This window comes from Agelaius phoeniceus, chromosome 14 (genome assembly GCF_051311805.1).
Source record: "Agelaius phoeniceus isolate bAgePho1 chromosome 14, bAgePho1.hap1, whole genome shotgun sequence".
Lineage (NCBI taxonomy): Eukaryota > Metazoa > Chordata > Aves > Passeriformes > Icteridae > Agelaius > Agelaius phoeniceus.
In genome coordinates this window covers 16,637,142-16,659,036 of record NC_135278.1, presented here as the reverse complement: position 1 = coordinate 16,659,036, position 21,895 = coordinate 16,637,142, and the positions used below count along the sequence as shown (strand labels likewise).

Sequence of the window (21,895 nt, the reverse complement as noted above, 5' to 3'; positions counted from 1 at the left end):
TCAATGCACACACACACCCAGGGGCTCCAGCTGCAGGTGCCACTGCCTAAATCGGTGCCTTAAGTTTGAGCTTTTGTATTTTCCAGATTCTGGACCACGTTAGTACATAACTCTGAAATTCAAACACACTGTCAGCAGTTCTCCTCACAGCTCAGTCATAGAAAACAATCTTTTCCAGCCCCAGAACCAAGGACACCACTGCAGCTTCAGGCCCAAAAAGTGCAAACAACAGAGAATTGAGGAGAGCAAACCGGGAGGGTGGGACTGCACAACCTGGAGCTGGACTTGGACAATGAACCCCAGTATCAAAATGGACCAAAACTCATGAAAGTGTGAAACCTCCTGACCCAGGGTGCAGCCCTGCACTGCCTAAGGTGGATCCTGTGAACTCCTTTTAATAAATTCCTACTTTGTTCCTTTAACTGTGCCCAGCCTCTGCTCCAGGCAGCCTCTCCAAGCACCAAAATCAGAGCTCCTGCTCAGGGGTGAGGGCACAGCTTCCAGCACAGGAGCTGCCAGGGGAGCTCGGGTTTCCCTGGCAGGCAGGGCAGGTCTGTGTGTGAGGACAGTGTCCTCACCAAGGGACACAGCTGGAGCTCCTGCCCTGGCACAGAGCTGGGCCAGCTCTGGGGTGTTTGGGTGCCCAGACTTTGGGGGAACCCAGAGCTGGAAGGCAGAGATCCCTCAGTTCTGCTCTGCCCCAGGCTGGGACAGAGCTGCCAGCCTTGCTCTGTGTTCTCCTCATCAAATGAGTGAAAAGCTCTTCCCAAATGAGTGAAAAGTGTTCCCAGGGACACCCTGCAGCCTCATGGCTCTCACAAAGCAGCCTGGGGGAGCTTCTACCCCATGCCAGGAACATCTGCCTTCCCCTTGGCTTTTCTAAAGCAGAGGATGCAATCCTAAATATCCCAGAAGCTCTACAGGTCCCTGTATGTTGAAATCACAGAATCCCAGGATGGTTTGGGGTGGAAGGGACTTTGAACCCCATCCCACTCCACACCCTGCCATGGGCAGGGACAAATTCCACTGTCCCAGGATGCTCCAAGCCCCATCTAACCTGGTGTCTAAGTGTCCAACCTGGCCTTGGACATTTCCAGGGATCCAGGGGCAGCCACAGCTTCTCTGGGCACCCTGTGCCAGGGCCTCCCCTCCCTCAGAGGGAAGAATTTCTGTATATCCAACCTAAATTCTCCCTCTTTCAGTTATTGAAGCTAATGGCATTTCACCCAAATATGTCAATCTATCCACACAGTTTGTCTCCTGGTCCCCAAAGCCTAAATCTAGGGGCTAAATATCTGAAAATTGGTTTTTATTTTGGTTTAAGCTATTTAAATCACTTTAAATAAGGTTATTAGGAAGGTGATATAATTCTGCCTCTTGAAATATTTTTCAACAGATTGAAAAGACATAACATGGTCATGTTTTGGGCCTAAAATGTGTGAGAGAAGGATTCTCCTATAAAAGAATAGAAAAGCATAGCCTTTTTCTATGAAAGTTTGCCAAAATTTCATCAAGTCATATGTCCCTGGAAAGTATCAGTTGGCAGATGCCCTGTCCTGTCCACCAGGGATGTTCCATCTGGATTGCAATGTCCCTGCCAAAGTGGGCCTGTGCAACCTGCTGGGAAAAACCAGGAGCCCTTTGCTCTGGGAAGAACAAAATTGCTCAGAAGAAAAACAAAACAAAATCTTCTGCAGCTTTTCCTTGTGGCTGCAGCAAAATGGGGTGTGGAGGAGGAAATGCAATGGTGAGACTCATGGCTGCTTGGGGAGGGTGTGGGGCTCCTTCTGATGCACAAAGTCAGGCAGGAAGGAGCCCAGGGAGGGCACAGCCAGGCTGAAAACGAGAGAAACAGGTGGGAGAGCAGAACAGGACAGGAGAACCTTTAAAGGGGATGGGAGGCTAAATGAAAACAGTCAGATTTACAGAAAACAGCAGGCTTTGAGCACTCAGGTGTAAGAGGTGAAGGCAAAATGTGGCATGAAGTTTTAATTCAAAAGAGAGCAAGAATAACTCGCTCTCCCCCCAGGTAAGCCTGCACAGGAGGGAGGCTGTGAAGTGGAACAAAATATTAATATTAAAATAATAATATGTTGAACCTCCTGTAAAAGCAAACCCCCACACTCAGCTGAGGTGATGAACTGCTGGCACTGGACAGGCAGGACTCGCTGCTGTCAGATGAGGAGGAATTTCATCTGTGCCTCACGCTAATCTCTGTTAACACTGCTGCTCCATGGGGTCAATAATGCCATTTTAGCCATGCACAGCACACCAGGGAAGCAGCAGCAAATGGTCACCACTGCAGCTGCCTTCCAACTGCACTGGGATGTTTAAAACACACATAAAGAGGTAAAAATGCTGTCTGCCCTGAAAAATCAAGTGTGAGGTGGTCAGAAGCTGATAATGTTGCACCTCAGGTTTTTAGCTGAATTCAGGGATGTTTATAGCACTAAAGGGAATCATCACAGCTGTAAATCCTTTAGACTGGTCAAAGCACTCTAAATCTAATTAATTATTCTGCTTCTTAAATGGGTTTAGGCCATACACAGGATGAAAAACATAAAAAGAATAATTATCATAGATTACAAGGAAACTGAATTAGAATATATGATGATACAAAGTATCTGTTGCTTCAAACATTCCTTTAACTGTGACTTTTGGATGCAACATGAAGATACTTCATCCGATAAACAGCAAAGAAATGAAAGACAAAATCAAATGAAAGACAAAATGTTTTCTTCATTAGAATAAATGGATTCAATTCAGACATAAAGGCCAAATTGAAGACCCCATTTTTAATATCTGTGTACTCCAAACCACAAATACAAGCAGTAATTTTGGACAGACTGAATTAGAGGTATATGTTCATTGAAACATTCTGCCTGTTGGTTAAGAAAATTGTGTTAGATATACATTATGTTTTTCATCCTCAGAGTGAGTCTGAAATACTGAATTTCAAAAATAAATTTGAAATTATTTGGAAACATAGCAGTAGAATTTTTCCCCTCTACAAATATTTTTTAAACTTTTTTTTTTTCTGAAGAATTTTTTAAACCTTGTTTTTTTTTATTTACATTTGATGTTGGCAAATGTTCATTTGCCAACATGACATCAGCACTGATATCTCTAAACCCTGAAAACCTCAAATACTGCAACGAAATTTCTAAAAGTAAAGAAAGGAGTTTAATTCACAAATATAACCGTGTATATATTTAAATATATAATAACAGAAGTAATTACCTTTCAGTATCTCCACTGACTGTATCCCCTGCTCTCTGTAGAAGAAAAATAAAGAGCATTAAGCACAAAGACCAGACTTCCTTGGTGCTCTGAGCGCAGTGAAAAAATGACAGAGGTAAACCACAGTCATTCTGCAACTCTGAAGCAAAGGAAATGGAACATTTATTTCAATTTCCAGCTCAGAGTTATTTTAAAATGAAGATCATGCTTAAAACAACTTGCATTTGCACTTACAAACTAACTTCAGATGCTCTCTAGAGGTGATCAAAGCTCTTTAAAATAAGGGAGCTAAAATTTGTCTGAATGTTTGCAAATTTGTTAATATTTGAAGGGGAGTTTAAATGAAAAGAACAAATATTGCAATGTAAAATAAAGAACTTCAGAAGGACAAACTTTCTTTGACATCACTCTTACACAGCTTTAAATAACTTGATTTACTACATTGGTTATTTATTCCTCTGAGGTTTGGAAATGAACCTGTCTTTGTGGAGCAAGCAGCAGCTGATTTGGGGTTAAAAATAAAATCTTCAGACAGTTTAAGTTACTTTAAAACCAGTTTTATGATGGAGGATTTTTGCCTCAGCTAAATATTGACATTCACAAAAAATAAAATTCACAAAAATAAAATTCACAAAAAATGAAATTCACAAAAAATGAAATTCACAAAAACCAACCCCCCAAACGGGTTGTAAAATTCACATGTATTTGTTTATAAATGCAGAAATGCACAAAATCTTTGACTTTCTGGATAAGCAAATAGGAAGCTGCTCATTGTAGTGAATGCAGCGTTTGTGGTTTGCTGCCACTGCTGGATGCCTGCAGCAGATGTTTGCTCACAGATAGCACTGAGCACAGAGCAGCTCAGAGCACAGGAAGTTTGCTGGGTGCATTTTTGCAGCAGAGTTTCTAAGGCAGCTTCAGAACCTGCAGGGGACAAACTCATTCTGCCTCCTCCTCCTCCTCCTCCAAGGAGCCCCCCTGCCCCTGGGAGCCCAGCACAGAAGCAGTTATCAGCTTTTAGTGTGCTCCAGCTGAAACATGAGCTGCAAAGATGATCCCACTCAAATAAGGGGCCTTTTCTGGTGAAAAATAATGAAAATTGCCCTTACACTAAAAGCAGGAGTTCTCTGACATTCCTTGTGGAAACCAGGCAAAGGCAGGAGCTCCCCACTGAGTGACTGAGTACAAAAACCCCAACAGCCTTTCCTGAGAGCCATAAATGCCTCACTTCTCCTCTGAGTACGCTGAAATGTGGCCTGGAGAACTTAAAAATATTGAAAATACCCTGTAGAAATACTCACATTTTCTCAAAGCAGACTGGAAGGGTTAACAGCACACAGCTAAAGCAAAATAGCTCTTTGAGAGATGTTGTTTTGGTGCTGCAAATGCTCTGCTAAACACAAATGAACCAGTCTGAGCATCCCTGGAAATACTGAGGACAGCCCAGGAAATATTGTGTGGCCAAGCGAGCAGAAGAACTTTGACAGCAGCACTACCCGTGCCGCTGTTATAAAAATAGAATTCATTCCTACCAGAAGGCTCAAAGCTTTCCTTCTCATCCCTCTGACTTCCAAGGTTTCTAATTTTAGCAACTAAAGTGGGACTACTAATTCAGTCAGTGCTTCCCATTCTAGTCCTTAATTTCCTTCTCCAAAAATGCTCCCAAAGCAAAAGCAAAGGGTTTCCAAACCAGGGTTTGTTCCCTCTCCCCACATGGGTCCCATCCCACGCTCCCTTCCCTGGCACAGCTGAAATAAACCTCCCTCACCCTGCTCTGGCCAGCACCTGAATTATAAATTTTCACTGCTATAAGAACTCAGTTTTTTATTTCCTTCCAAGAAAATGCACAAAACCCATTTCTGTCCCACGTGATCGCCTTGGATTGTGGCTTCCAGATTCCTTTTGATCAGATGGATCTCATAAGTGTGATGTGAACTTGCACATATTAGGCTGAAAAAAGACTTACTAGAGAGAAATTTGCTTCTGATAATAAAACACATTTTTCTAGAGGTCAGTCTTTCAACACCACAAATTTTTCTGCATTACCAAGCATTAATTTCCAAAGATATTGAATAATGTAATCTCATTAACTGAAGCATAGTCTGTAGCAGGGAAATTTTAAAAGACTCTATAACAGTGTGAAAAAGAAAAATATGATTTTACCATTGAACAACTCATAGATTATTGTAACTGATTATTAGTTGCTGCAATTTAGAAAAGAGCAAAGAAGAATATCTATATAAATTCAGAGGGAGAGAAAACTGTTGATATTAGTACTTGAAACGTAAAAAACATAATTACACCTTTTAAAGTCTATCAATAATTAATTTATTAGAAGAAAAATCTCAGCTCCTGACCAACTCATCACTAACACAGAGATTATTACCAGTAATTAAGTGTGGACACTTGGGATTACTGCAGACCTTTGTCATATATTTATCATCTTTTATTTGATTGATTTTCTTCCCAAAGAAGCTCTCCTGGGAGAAAAATCTTGTTGCCAGCTTGAAATGCCAACCTTTATAAAGGATTTCTGGTACTACACATGGAAACACCCACGCTCTGGCATTTCTATAAATGTCTACCTATAGCTAAAATTAATTTCCTCGTGTAATTGTAATTACATGCAGATTCAATGATGACAATGACAATGTGGAAGGCTCCTATCTGCATTTTCAGCAACCTTATATATAAATTTTTTTTGAGCACTTACTTCTTACCACTTTGTGACATTTGAAATAAAAAAAAAATTGCTTTTTCCTAGTTCCCAAAGTAAAACTTTACTTCATCCTACTACAAGGCCACTTTCATGAGTAGCAGACATGTGGGAGGCTCAGGAGACACCAGTCTTGTCATGCTGTCAGAGACTATAAAGCACAAATTCTGTGAAATTCAGGTCACTGGCACCTATCTGCCTTCTTTAGTCAGCTCCACGTTCCTGGAGCTCCAGGGATCCCCAGGATCTGCTGCTGCTGCACCAGTGCAGATGAAAGGACACCAAAGCCTCAGATCTGAGGCTCCTCTCCCAGAGGAAATCCTGTAGAAAGTCCCAGTTACCTGAAACTTCTATAAATAACTTATAACAAAAAAACCAGTTCATTTGAATCAGAATTTCTTCTTCTAAGAAATCAGATAAACCACTGAGAGCAGAAGAACCCTGAGCTGCAGAGATGGTGTGAGAGTACTCAACACCCATTATTTACTTGTTTCCTAAAGAAGAGACAGGAATAGTTGGTAATGAGATTAGAATAGTTTCATAGTGGGTGTTACTAATCTCAGTGGTCAAATTCAAGATATTTATTCCATCTACATATATAATTTATTCAGATGCAAAGATTCCAAAGCTTCTTTATCACTCTGTTCTTCCACTCCTCTATACTCAGATACTGAAGATTATTATTAAGATACTGAATTATTATTAGTACAAGTTAAAAAATAAAAAAAATTATTTGTTCTTCTGCTTCTTTAACTCATATATTTTATTATCCTGAAGACTTCTCCACATCAAGTTTGTTCAAAAACAATCAAACATGGCCTTGTTACAAGGGGTTTACTGATCTCTCTACCTCAGAGAGCTGATGCTTTCACCCACTGAATCTGCTTTCAGAATTGTCATGCTGAGCTAAAAATAAAAATGGCATTTGAGGTTTTCATTCTGCTCCCCTTGTTGAGGGGAGAGATAACAGAGACAGGAAATCAACCGGTGTAATCTACATTCAAATTTGTGCTGAGGAAAAACAAGAGGGCAGGTGGGAAAAGGAGCTGGGGGCAGAGGGAAGGGATCCACTGGAGTTTGCAATGATGGGAGATGATCACACAGGGGAGCAGGGCAGCTCAGGGAAAACAGGCAATTCCTCCTCCTTCCTCTTCCTCACCTTCCCCATTCCCATGGGAACAGGTGGCCCTGCCCTGCCCAGGGCTGACCTTGGTGCCATGAAATATTCCTGTCCTCCAAACCCAGAATCCTGCCTTTGTGCCATGAAATATTCCTGTCCTCCAAATCCAGAATCCTGCCTTTGTGCCATGAAATATTCCTGTCCTCCAAACCCAGAATCCTGTGTTTCTGCCATGAAATGTTCCTGTCCTCCAAACCCAAAATCCTGTGTTTCTGCCATGAAATGTTCCTGTCCTCCAAACCCAAAATCCTGCCTTTGTGCCATTAAATATTCCTGTCCTCCAATCCCAAAATCCTGCCTTTGTGCCATGAAATGTTCCTGTCCTCCAAACCCAAAATCCTGTGTTTCTGCCATGAAATGTTCCTGTTCTCCAAACCCAACATCCTGTGTTTCTGCCATGAAATATTCCTGTCCTCCAATCCCAAAATCCTGTGTTTCTGCCATGAAATATTCCTGTTCTCCAAACCCAACATCCTGTGTTTCTGCCATGAAATATTCCTGTCCTCCAATCCCAAAATCCTGTGTTTCTGCCATGAAATATTCCTGTCCTCCAATCCCAAAATCCTGTGTTTCTGCCATGAAATATTGCTGTCCTCCAAACCCAGAATCCTGCCTTTGTGCCATGAAATATTCCTGTCCTCCAAACCCAAAACCCTGCCTTTGTGCCATGAAATTCTTCTCCTCCAAACCCCAAATCCTGCCTTTCTGCCATGAAATATTCCTGTTCTCCAATCCCAAAATCCTGCCTTTGTGCCATGAAATAAATGTTCTCCAAAACCAAATCCTGCCTTTCTGCTCCTGTCCTCCAAAACTCCCTTCTTATCTTCCTGTTGGGGAAGGAAGGGGGAAAGGACAGGGAGCAAGGCTGAGCCACCAGGTAGAGAGAAAATTCACAGGAGACGCCAAAAAGTTTCAACTGGATTCCTGCACATTGATCCTTTCAGCAGCAGGAGATGATATTTGTGTGATAAGGGAGAAATTTCTATTTGGTGCATCTTCTGGAGGATAAATATTTCAATTATCATAGCAATAATACCAGTTGTAGCTAATACTTACTGTTAAATTTGGCTTTAGACTATATGTGTATATATATATAGTTAGACTATATGTAAACTGGGTTTTTTTTGGTAGCCTGGCAAAACAATAAAAACAGGGCATAAATTCATTTGCTAAAATAATACAATGCAGTACAACTTAGTTGTGTTGTGGTTTCTCTGGAGTCAGAGGACTCCAGAACGTTTTACAAATGGCAATTTATCCATGAAGTCACAGCAGGTTAATGAATGCTTCATTTGCTGACTTGCATTGGTGGTGGTTTGTTTGAAGATGCAGAATATCATCATTTAAATATGCTCTAATAGAGCAGAATTACTTCTGAAAACACTGCATATGTTTGGATAAAGGCAGCCTTGTATTTGCTTTGTGCAGAGTGTCCTGATATAACTGCAAATGAAGGAACTCCAGGCAGCCTGAGCCTTTGGAAGCAGCAGGAACGAGCAGCCTTGGGGCTGAGTTTGCAGACCCGTCCATCCCAACCTGGCTGCTCCAAACACAACCCCAGCCCCTCTCCTGAGCCTCTGCAAGGGCCTGAAATCAAGGACAAGCTGAGTTCTGGATTAACACTGGTTTAGTCTTTTTTTTTTTTTTCCTGGATTCAAATCAGTTCTTGATTACTGAATGAATGTGGAAACTCAAAGACTGATAATGTTATTGTTAAAAAGACCTTTCTTAACATTTCATTTCCCTTCATTTTTCCTTTATATTGTAAAACACCTTATGTTAAAATAACTTTTTCCCCTTTGAGCTGTTTCCAGATTAACGAAGAGGTGTAGTTTAGAGAGTCAGGTCTGAACAGAACTCTGAATAAACACATTATTGGACATTGCTACTCAAGGATACTCTTCAAGTATGGGGGAGACACTTGCCAACACTTCATGTACATAGTCCCAATGAAAAATAATATTATTTTCCAACCAGTAAAACTGGTTTCCAAGGTTTACCAAAAAGGTTTATATATCAAAATGCTTATGAAAATCCTGGTAACACCTTTAGATATTAAGGAAATGAGCTGACCTACTTAAAACTTATAAATTTATATCTGAGAACACAACAACTCTGTTACTTTTCCTTTTTGCTATCAAGCTGCAATGGGCAGACCCATTTTGAAGCTACAGAACACAGAAATTACTTATATTGGCCTTTCTGAGCAGCCAGAACCCACACAGTCATCCTCAGAGTGATTTCCCAGCATAACTGCAGGTAGGAAAAGAAGGTTTTCCATATTACAGATACTTAAATAAAAAGCAGAGATAGAATTTATTCAGCAATTCAGAAGGGAAATAAAACTCTAAAGAAAGTAATGCTCAGTTTTGTTTCTTTCTGCAAGAGCAGGAAGGAATAAATAAAACATGAGCACATTTCCTGCAAAATTGGCAATAAAAGGCTCCTCCCTCAGTCACTGGAGCTGAATATGTGTGATTCTCCCAGACTATCTTAATTATTCCACTTATCAGAGCAGCACTCAGACTGCCTGTCAGCCCAAAAAAGCATCTGGAACATCTGGCACATCCCAGCATGCTCCCGTTACACAACACCCAGACCTACATTGCTTCTGCACAGGTTTTAATTCCCAGCATGTGCCCCTAAACTTTGCATCGTTTGTCAAGCTGCCTCTGCAGCTCCAGGAACACTTCAAGAGCATTTCCATCACCCTGTGCCACAGGGATGAGCTACCAACTTCCTGGGATCAGCAAGAAGGGAGTACAAAGCAAGTGAAGCAAGTGCTGTGTGACAATGACCAGAAAACACCACCATGCTTCGAATGATCTTTCAAATAAAAAGTGACTCCTGGTCTGGCACTCTCAGTGAGTGCCATTATTTCTGTTTGACTGTCAAGGGAACATTGAAATGAAAGAATTGATCTTAAAACTCATTAAAATTTAAGTCTTTTCAACAGACTGAATTCTAATTCACACACACACAAAAAAATTTAGAAATTCCAATCTATCCTCCAGTTTTTTAATATATGATACTACAAAGGAAAATATCCAATTACTCTGTAGATAATAGGCCCAGAACATTTATCACCAAGTAAAACCAGATGAGAGATCATTATCCAATTGGAGAATTTAATGTGGTAACCAGCAAATTGAATTTCAGAGCTTCAGAAAGTTGTGCCAGTCTGAGGCAATAAAACCACAGAGCTGAACACTGTGTGGATTTCCAGACTGGATCTGGAAGGAGAACTTCAATATTCTCCTTTTAGATGGAAGCTGGTTGCCACAGAGCAAAATGGAACTGGACAGCAGGATAGGTACAGTTTTCTATAACTTTTTGTAAAATCCTGAAGATTTTCCAAGATTTTTTGTGGTTTGTTTTATGGTCAAAAATGCAAAATGAAAATTTCCCAGGTACATCTGGTCTACTGAGCTGGATTCTTGTTTGTTAAGTTAATTTTCTGCAGAATGAGCTCTGGTAATACAAAATAAAAACATATTCAGATTTTAACTCTATCCTTGTAAGCCCATATTTAGGTTCAACCTGGTAAATGATGTCACTTCAGAAGTGAAGCATTAGTAAACATAGAAAGTCATGTTCCAAGAGATACTCTATTAATTAATAATTATTTATAACAGCCTTGCTAATTGTAATTGACTCTTGCTTAGGTTCTGTGGCATTGCATATCAATTAAATTCGAGTTATAAATATATCCTGGAAGGGGGCAGTGTTTCTTGACAGGAATATTTCACTGCAACATGGCTTCATGCATCATTTTATATCCTGGGCACGCTGCCAATATTGCATTACCTAAATATCCATTTTATATAGGAACTCTGCATCCTCCCAGCAACTTATGAAATCAGGCTAATTGTTTAATTTTAGGTTCCAAATCAACATCCCTTCCAAAGCATTAATCTAGTGGTGAATCTCTGCAATTACCAATTTTGCAAAACTTCTTACGTCTGGTAATTTAAACTACTGTTAAGTAAGTGCCTTTTTGGATTTTTTTGCTACATATTTATGTCAGTGCTTAGAAAATGAAGCAATGGCTAAGTGATGCTCAATTCCTCCTTCCATCAAGCCATCTTTGTTTGATTACAAAACATTATCACCTTCCCTTCACTAAAGATGATGAAAATCCTATTTATCCTCTCCATTTCCCAAAGCATTTATCTGGCCTGAAATTTTGATCTATATCCAGAAGTTGGACTGGGCATGTGTTAAGAGAAGAGGATTTCATGGAAATGTGATTCCACCAGTTCTGCACTTTTACCTTCCATTGAAAAACACAGAGCAAAAGTAAGAAGAGAAGCTAAACCAGTTTTGTCAACATTTTAAATAAAAATGTAGCAAAAGCTGTTTTAAGGTGATTTAGTCTCATTATCCAAAAAAGGTTTATATATCAAAATGCTTATGAAAATCCTGGTAACACCTTTAGATATTAAGGAAATGAGCTGACCTACTTAAAACTTATAAATTTATGTCTAAGAACACAACAACTCTGTTACTTTTCCTTTTTGCTATCAAGCTGCTATGGAATGTTCTTTGATATTTCATTTTTTTTGTTCTGGGTAGCTCTCTTTCAAGATAAATATGCCCATTTTTTTTTTTTTTGCTTGGCTTTTCAGAATTCTTTCAGTATTCCAAGTGGAAAGACATTAATGTGAATGATTCTGTGCTGGCAAGAACCCACAAAATCTGTGTCAGCAACTCTGTGTGTTTGTCGACTCAGTTCCTCTTGTATATTTATAAGGCAGTTGACAAAGTGCCTCAGATATTCTGATTCCTGTGATTATCTCCTGAAGGACTGCAAAGGTCTCTTTTAATGCTGCTCCAGAAATTTATGGTGATAAAAGAATTAATCCTGCTCTGTCAGTCCATGAAGAATCATTTTACCTGTGCCCTCCTCTGTGATCACTGCATGTGGAGCTGAGTTTGTAAACACTCCCTCACTTCTAGGGCGAAACAACCGCTCCATATTGGCTCTTCCTGTTTTCCAGTTTCCATCTTTTCCTTCAGACCCTTTAGATTTGACATTTTATGTCATTCAGGTATTTTTAAATATTTACTTGGTTATCATCTAATATCATACTGCTAATCTGTCACATCAATTAATTGCATGATGGTGTGGAAATCATGCAAGAAAATACAACTTCAGTCCTGAAATCAAGGGTGGAATTTGCATCTTATCCAAACTGACATATTTGCTCTCTCTTCAGAACTCAGGTGAGCCAACAGATCATCAACAGAATTATAAAAACTGACCAAAACCACCTGACTCATCTACCAAGTTATGGAATCTTGTTGGGGTTTGTTGTAGGTTGTATAATAATTTTCTCATTCATCCTGATAAATTGCCTGCTGATTTTCTCTTCAGGTTTGAAATCCTTTGCTTTAACTTTATGATGCTGATAATCTCTGTCAGAGAGATTTAAATCCACAATTTAAGTAAATAAATTTAAATAAACAGTAACTCCATTAAGCTCATCTGTTTTTACAAGACACAGTAATCAAAGTGAAAATACAAAAGCTTATAAATTAATGTATAATAAATCATTATCAGAGGCTGAGTGCAGGATCCTTATGAACCTTCAGAGATAATACAGTCTAATTAAACTAAACTCAGTGAGACTGAGTAATTAAGAGCACGATTTTATTAAAGAATCTGACAGCAAATGATTCTTGCCTTGTGTTTTGCTGTTCTGTCCTGACTTTGATGAGAAAGCTGTCGTGATACTGACATTGAAAAAGTGACTCTTAGGAGAAATTCATCATGACACCAACACTGAGCAGCTCTCTCAGACTGTGAAATGCAGCATGGAAACATGAAGTAGAGGACTGAGCCTTTATGCCTGGATCCATCCTACAGGAGAACACCTGAATGCCTGCATCAATCCTAAAGGAGAGCATCTGAATACCTGGGTCAGTTCTAAGGGGAGAACATCTGAATGCCTGCTTCTATCCTACAGGAGATCCTCTGAATTTCTGCATCCATCCTACAGGAGGACCTGTGAATTCCTGGATCAATTCCACAGGAGAACACTTGAGTACCTGGCTCAATCCTAACAGGACATCTGAATGCCTGGATCAGTCCTACAAGGGAACACTTGAATGCCTGGGTCCATCCTAAGAGAACATTTGAATGCCTGGTTCAATCCTAACAGGACATCTGAATGCCTGGATCAGTCCTACAAGGGAACACTTGAATGCCTGGGTCCATCCTAAGAGAACACCTGGATTTCTGGATCCATCCCACAGGAGAACACCTGAATGCCTGCATTCATCCTAGAGGAGAACACCTGGATTTCTGGATCCCTCCCCAAAGAACACCTGGATTTCTGGATCCCTCCCCCAGGAGAACCCCTGGATTTCTGGATCCCTCCCCCAGGAGAACCCCTGGATTTCTGGATCCCTCCCCCAGGAGAACACCTGGATTTCTGGATGCACCCCAAAGGAGAACACCTGGATTTCTGGATCCCTCCCCCAGGAGAACCCCTGGATTTCTGGATCCCTCCCCCAGGAGAACCCCTGGATTTCTGGGTGCCCCCCACAGCAGAGGCCTGGCTGCTGTCCCCGTGGCTGGGCAGGGAGGTGCAGGCTGGGCACTCACGTGGTAGAGGGGCACGGTGTTGTTCTCTGCCAGGGGGAAGCCGAGCACGTCCTGCTGGCCCGGCTCCATCCTGATGCTCATGGTGGAGGCCAGCACCGAGGGGCTGATGGGGAAGCCGGGGGTCCCTGGCCCTTTGCCCTTCCTCCTGGACCTCCTGGCCGTGTCCCTTTTGCTGTCCTTCTGTGCCAGGGGCTCCTCCTGGATCACCAGGATCTTGTCATCGCTCAGGTAGCGCAGCAGCGAGTTCTCAGAGTCAGTGGTTGGAGGGGGAGGAAGGCAAAAACAAACATTAGGAAGAGGACACAAGCAGAGAACCTTTGCATTTGCTGGGAATGCCCTGATGAAGGCAGGAATGATGCATCTGACTCCATGTTCTCAGAAGGCTAATTTATTATTTTATAATTGTATATTTTATAATTATATTATAATGATTATCAATAATTATATTAATAATAATATATAATACTATAATATATAATACCTAATAATATATAATCATTAATGTAATACCATATAATATAATACCATATAATATAACACCATAATATAATATAATATAATATAATATAATATAATATAATATAATATAATATAATATAATATAATATAATATAATATAATATAATATAATATAATATAATATAATAATTATTGTATTAATTACATTATACAATAATCTATTACTGTTATTATTTTGATATTACTATTGCTAATATCAATAATGTTGATATTATCAATATTAATATCATTGTATATTTATTATATACTTATTATTATTTATAATTATAACTATATTATATTAAAGAATACTATACTATACAATACTAAAGAATACAGAAAAGATGCTTAATGCTAAAAAGATAACAATGACAACTCCTGACTCTCTCCGGAGTCCTAACACAGCTTGGCTCTGATTGGCCAATGAGTCAAAATAATTCACAGCAGAATCCAATGAAGCAATCACCTGTGGGTAAACAGTCTCCAAACACATTCCACACAGGAGAAGCAAATCAGATAATTATTGTTTTCCTTTATCTCTGAGGCCTCTCAGCTTCCCAGGAGAAAAATCCTGGCTGAAAGGATTTTTCCAGAGAATGTGAACCATTTTTGGCTGGCCAGAGACCATCCCTGGGTCCTGTTAAACTGGGAAAAGTCCTGGGAGTGTCCAGGGAATTGTGAGGGCTCTCCCTGCACTCCATTCCACCAAGGATGGTGAAAGGGAGCAGACACAGAAAACATTACTGGCTTGTATCATGCAGGGAACATCTCTGGGACCATTCCAGACCCCAGGATTGTAATTTCAAGGAATTTGACAAGCTGGAATAACAGTTTTAAGGAGATATGCAGCAAACTTGGGCACAGTTTCAAAATGGGAGCTGGCCAGGCAACGAGTCTGTTACTGTCTGCAGCAGTGAAATATGAGCTAAACACACATCAACAGATTTGGAATAAATCAGAAAAGGCTTGTGCCTTAAATAAAATTTATTTTCTCTTGGAATGGAAGTTTACTGAAAAAAACCCGTAGTTTAAAATCCTGCATTGATCTTCAAGAATATAATTAATTTTTTGTCACATTTTTAGGAGTCAAGTTGAACTCCTCTCAGCTTCCAGACCATGCCTAAAAGATTCTAAAAAATAGTATTCAAGAATCTTCAACAGTCAGCGTCACAATAAATATGGTTGTATATTGGGAGAATATTCTTTTGAATTATATGTTTTCTTTTTGCCAGAGGAAATAAAGAAAAAAGAAACTGTGCAATCACTTGTCTTTCCTGCAAAGTTCATAATTCCCACTGGGATCAATGGAAGCTTTTGTGATAGAACTGCTGGTCTCAACACTGACAGCACAGTTGCTGATTCCTGTTCCAAATTTGAATTCATACTGATCAAAATGTTCTCAGAGGATGCTACTTTACACCTCTACCATCACTTACTGTTTTCTACTGTTTTCTAGAGCTGTGCAGATTTGGAACTGATTGTTTTTAACACTTATCTGAGCCTTCAAAGTACTTTCCCCCCTGATGTTTATGTTTCTTCATACTAGAATTAAATTCCTCCTTCTAATACAAATTTTTAATTTTCAGAAATAGAAACAGAAAAGCACAGACACTAAACAGGCTGGTTTAGATCTTCTGTGACGCTCAAATTAAAAAGAAAGAAAATATATATATTTTTTTTTCCTGTGATGCTCCTTAAGCAACAAAGGAAAAACATCTTGGAGAAGAGGAGAGAAAAAAAAATACTCACCTCTGCTTCCCCTCTTGTACATGTTCTGTTCTTTGGGCTCCCCTATCCAGCTGTACTCAGTGGGCATCGAAACCGGCCTCAAATCTCCTGCAAACAAGGCAAGGAAAAGCAATGGAATTCTGGAAGGCGAGGAATGGCAGGCTGGAGGGTCAGCAGTGTAAATTAAATAAATTCCAGGTGTGACACAACCCCTCAGAGCTGTGGCCTTCAGGGACATCCCAGAGCCTCCTCTTCATCACCCCCACCTCAAGGGAAGCACCACAGCTCTGGTGAAATTCCTTGTAAATGTAAAGCAGATTACAAATTTATATGAAAACTGCTCTGTATGAACTTCCTCACTCATTAAATAGGTGTTGGGAATAGAGAGAGAAACAGATTTTAAGAGAAAATGCTGTAGGAAAAGTAGAGAGAGAATTATTACAGATGCAACAACACAGATCTGTCAGGGAAGCATAAACCCCCTGACCTGGGAAATCCCAGGGTGAGAAATTAGGGATCTCATTTCAAGGAATATTAATTCCCACTGGCTCAGGAGGAAAACCTGGGGCTCAGTTTGGGGACAAGAGCCAGCAAAGAAGATTCAGCCATGGGGGTTTAATCCATCGTGGGATTTCATGGACTGGGGCAGTGAGACCCTGATGTGCCCAAGCCCCAGAGCAGGGATGGGAGGGCACCAAACCAGGAGCACCCCCAGATCTCCTGAAAATCAGAGGGGAGACATTTGGGGTGCTGAGATTTGCCCAGATTACACTTTTGTGCATGAAATTTAGTGTATTAATAATCCAATGGAAAAATTCATTTCATTTTCTACCTCACACCTGAGACTACAAATGTGAGATTCAACTCCTAATCCTTAGGAGAACAATATCAATTAAGAAAAAACCCTAAATAAAAAAAAAAAGCGCTAATATAAAAAGATAGAGAAACAAGATTAAAAATTTTATAAAAAGAAAACAGGAAGGCACAAAGCAAGAGAAGATCAACATAACCAAACTGAGCAGTTTTTCTGTAAAGAAAGGAAAGATCTGAAGCTCTGAAATGATTTATACTCAAATACAGATACCACAGCACAACAGACATCAAAAATAGAAATTCAGGAGAGGAATCACACAAGCCAAATGAACAAGTGATTTTGTAAACTGCTTATTTCACTTCCAAGTCCTTTCCCAATAAAAAGTAACCTATAAATTGTTTTGACATTGCAGCTTGGATATTTTTCTGAGGAGCAAAAAATTGTTGTGTACAAGGATACCAGAATAAAATGAAAGAAAAAAAATATTTATGATGTTTTTGCCTCTAACACATAAATGGAAGATGTTTGAAATGCATTGCCAGAAGAGCTCTTTAGACCAGAGCATTTTAGAGTCAGGAAAATAACAAAGTATAATGTAAAGTAAAACAAAAAATGCATTGCAACATTGCTAAAAACAAGCTTATTTTCATAAATACATTGGAAAAAATGGATTTATTATTTATCTTCTTGCATTTTGCATGTACTATCAATACCCATTACCTGCCTGAGTACCCATCCACCTGCACAGGAGACTGATTTCTAATAGAGGCTGCAATCCTGCAAGGTCCAAGGCTGGAATTTTGGAGCTGTAGTTTGTGTCAGCCCAAGCAATAATGAAAGTGGCTGCTTGGCCATGAAAGGCTTCAGAAGTTTTATTTTCATTTCTTTGCTCCTGGCTCTGTGGTTCCAGCATCAGTTTGTTGGAGCTGCCATAAATCCTTTCTCTTTATTGAAAGACACATTGTCACTGTGGTGATGGATGTCACCTCAGTCAGAAAGTACAAAACCTTCCACTACAGTAGAACATCATTTGCATGTCTGGTAATCAACAGATTAATTAAATCTGTAGTTTGAAAAAAAAAATCTGGTGTAGCAGTCATTTTTGGGAGAAAGGAGTATTTCAGAGACTTTAAAACCAAATTCCTCCTGGATTTCAATCAGAATTGTCCATCAGAGACAAAAGAAATCTTGTGTACTCCTGGGATCAGGCAGAGAGCCCAATATTTTAAGTCACCATGCAGGAAGAATTTATGAATTCAAATACACCCATCTGGCTCCAATTTTAATCACAGTTAAGATTTCTCTTTATCTTTCATTCTAATTCTGTTTTAAAATGATGTCACTTCCCAAGGAGATAAAGAGTGAACATGAATGGTCCCAAGATGGAATCCTGTTCCTCAGCATCACAGCTCTTTCAAGCATCAAGCAGATGACTGAAGCACTTACTAAAAATATCCTGCCTATAACAAAGAATTGTTAAGATTTCCTCCCCTGAAAAGGTTCTGTGTGCATATACACACCATCCAGTCCATTTTACTTCCCACTTTTGCCAGAAATCCAGCAGCCATCAGCAAATTACAGCAGCAGGAGGGAAGTTCTGTGTAACTGATAAACACAAGGTAAATACCAAGAGCAGGAGGCAGAGAAGCTGCATTTGAGAACATCCCTGGTAGCAAACCCCACACAGACTCAGCAGCAGAATCAGGGGCTGCGGGGCTTTAAGAATTTTCTTTTTTCCCCCCACTGTGCTCCCTTTCAGCTGCTGCTGGATCATCACCAGAACCTCTCCTGGGATTCTCTCCCCTGAACTGCAGCAGGGTTTTAGTGCCTGTGCTCTTCACTGACACATTTTCCTTCACTGCTCCAAGCTCCTGAGAGGTTTTCCCTTTACTAAATTTCAAAGACAAAAACTTAGGGAGTTGTTGGGGCTTTTTAACAAAATGAGAGAACAAAAAGATCTCAGAGTAGAGGAATAAAGGACTTATGGATGGCTTGCCAAATATAAATAAATATCTATATAGATCTCAAAAGATAGCAGCTACCCACAGAGAACACTATGGTCTTTGCTTTCTCTGAGGCACAGAAATAATGCCATTTTCAAAATCAGATATAACTCTAGTTTTCAAAAGAAATATCCTATCTGAAATTTGTAAGCCTTACAAAACTGTCCTACTGCCTTGAAAATAAAGCAACTGAAAATACATAGCACATACACTGATGTATTTCAGCAGTATTTTTCTCAAATTCACTAAATACCAAGCAATTCAGTTTAAACAGAGAAACAAAAAAAATCAGTTAATTTTCAACAACACCTTTTGTATAGACCCATAAATTCAAATCCATACACTTGTATACAAGCACAGGTGTGATTTTACACCTGTACACTCAATAGCATACACTCAATTTCTATAGAAAACCAGAGTTAATTATTGTTTAATAGCATTTTATATATTTAGGCATCCTCATCCTAAGATTTTGAAAAACAATTCCAGCACTAATGAGTGCATTGTAGGATACTCCTCATGCATTTAATGCAGTGCTGAATTTTGGAGGACCTTCCATCTTACAGACACTTTCACACTACAAGGCAGTTCCTTCACTGAAGTTTAACAGCCCAGAACATTGCAAGTGGAATAATCTCCAGGAGTTTGGGAGGGGAAATTGAGTAAATAAAGATGCTGGCTATTCAAATAATATGAATTTAATTACCATTCAACGTTCCAGAATGAACTGCAAAATAACTGTATAAATAACTTACTCCTGACCAGGAGTGTTAGTGCGTGATTTTTCTAATTATTCCTTCATGCAAAATTCTGTTTACTGTTCAGAGCCAACTGGTCAGAGTCTGACAAGAATGAGATTTTGGGGGGTTGCAGAGTTAAGAGCAGAGTTTGTAAATCAGAAGGAGCTTGAGGAGGTGCAGCCTACCATGGGTGGGGGTTTTCTCCCTTCTCCTCACGCCCGGGGCTCTGCCCCTCTCGTACTCGGGGCCCCCGGGGTGTCCTTCCCCCTCCAGCAGCGTGTAGAATTTCCCACTCTCGTGCTCCAGGAAATAGTTTGGAGACTCAGAGCCTTTCATCCCGGACTTTCCGAACTTGCTGATGTCATCACAAGACATTATTCCAATTTCATCCCTAAAAACAGGAGGTGATGGAGAAATGAAGCATTTAAGGGAAACTTCCAGCACGCGACTGCCTCTCCCAAACGCTACAAATAAAACAATCTTGCAACTGAAATGTTCACTTGGTAAGTGAAACAATTCAACAAATGTAAATTAACAAAACCAACATGAGGTGCCACTTTAATTGTGAGATAAACATTCAGGAGTTTTCTAGGATCTGAAGGAGAACATAAGAACTTGTTTTAATATGAGCATACAAGGGTTTCCCTTGCAGAAGTGCTCCAGAATAAGATAGAAGTAGACACATAAAAGTAAATCAAACTAATTGATTAAAGACTTCTTTAAATACTTTCTTGATTTAAGGCTAAACCCACATTTTGTTCAGCTAGCTGAAAGTTTAGTCACTCAAAACAATAATCTGGTGCTTAATGTATTTTTAGCTCTTAATTTGATTTATTATTTACCTTGATGGTGGGGCTGTTGGTTTTGGTTTTGTTTTATAAACCTAATGAAATCAAAATGTAAAATTTTATTTTTCAAAACCTCAAATTTCTTAGGACATAAATACCTGGGGCCATAAAGTCCTGACATAGGGGAGAGGATGAAAACATCCTGGAGTGCAGAGTTGTCCATTTTTGAGGACATGCCCATCGTACTCGTTGGGGTTGTAGAGCTGCTTGTGGGGCTGGTTGGAATCACAGGCTGCAAAAATCAAAAAAGCACATGAAGAATAAATTAATGTTTTCTGTGCTACAAGAAACAACAAAATCAGTGTGCATAATTTTAGTTTTGACCTCTTTTTTTCAATTAGCCATTTTTTTTAAAATTTCTGAAGTTTCTTCCAAAAAGGTGTCCAGTGAAACTCTAAGCTTCAAGAAAGTTATGAAAGAAACTGATAAACGACCATTAAATTAATTTAAAAGCCACCTCAGGGGAAAATCTGAGACTCAATCAAAATATGATCTTTAATCAATGCAGAAAATCAATTATCTGAGGAGAAAGGACACACTGTATTAAATGCCATTAATACAGAAGTTAATTACAGAGCTCTGGAATACTTGTACTGAATGAAATGATTGTGTTGGTTTCAGTGGAAGATTTATTGTTAGCAAGGACAGAACATCTTGATTTTTTAAGACAGCAGAATTCATTATCCTTTGGCTTTATAGCCATGGTGATGCAAATATGTGTTCTATGGTAAATAGCAAATAAATAGAAATTAAAGGATATTTATTTATTGTTTAGGTTAAGATTTTCACTTTTTAAACTTTCACATGACGTTGAACACAATTGTTGGGTTCAGAAGTCATAGGGAAGCTCAAGCCAATGGTCTGCAAGGACTAGAAGGATGTAACCAAATATGCTGGGCAGGATACAGAGATATAAACAAAGAACATTTTTCAAACAAGGTTCAGTCTGTGTTGATACTCAAGAAATAGAAAATATTTTTATTTATAAAAGTTGTGCTTAAATAGATACAACCAGCTTTCTACAGGTGGAAGGAAAAGCCAGTGACTCAAAATTTGGATGAAAGATATAAACACTGATCTTTTTCTAAATAAAATGTTTTCTATCCTCCAGAGGTAAACACTGAAATAATTTTTATGTGGTTCAAAAAGTAAAAGCAGTCCTAAGTACTAAAAAAATGATGTTTTTATGAGATTGTCATTCTACAAAGGGATTAAAATTATATTAGTTATCTATGCTTATTGATAAACTAAATAATAAATGGTGTAATTGTTCTGGATCAATTAGTTGTGACAGGAAGGATTATTCCAATTTGAAAAGCTCTCCAAATAAAAAGAAAAAATTACAATATATGTTGTGTTTTATTTGAGTGAAGCTGTAGGGTGCAGAGTCCGATTTGCCATTGCCAATTAAAAAAGCAAAAGCATTTTGTTCTGAGTGGGAAAATAATTAGGGAGTTTAAAATTCAAATAATCTTATACTATCACATAATGTCAGCCAGAGACAAAAGAGGAAAAAAA

At 39.2% G+C, this 21,895-nt stretch overlaps 1 protein-coding gene across 2 annotated transcripts in view; it reads right to left on the bottom strand.

The window, feature by feature from the left end:
* Nucleotides 1-21,895, bottom strand: part of LOC129125755 (connector enhancer of kinase suppressor of ras 2-like) — a 175,980-nt gene that overhangs the window by 34,395 nt on the left and 119,690 nt on the right. For both annotated transcript variants that reach the window (XM_077185925.1, XM_077185926.1), the window contains exons 11-15: nucleotides 20,476-20,609; nucleotides 19,715-19,920; nucleotides 15,995-16,080; nucleotides 13,747-14,001; nucleotides 3,241-3,275 (exon numbers count right to left, since the gene is read on the bottom strand). In XM_077185925.1, the coding sequence (XP_077042040.1) occupies nucleotides 3,241-3,275; nucleotides 13,747-14,001; nucleotides 15,995-16,080; nucleotides 19,715-19,920; nucleotides 20,476-20,609 (716 nt within the window). The remainder of the gene's footprint in view (nucleotides 1-3,240; nucleotides 3,276-13,746; nucleotides 14,002-15,994; nucleotides 16,081-19,714; nucleotides 19,921-20,475; nucleotides 20,610-21,895) is intronic.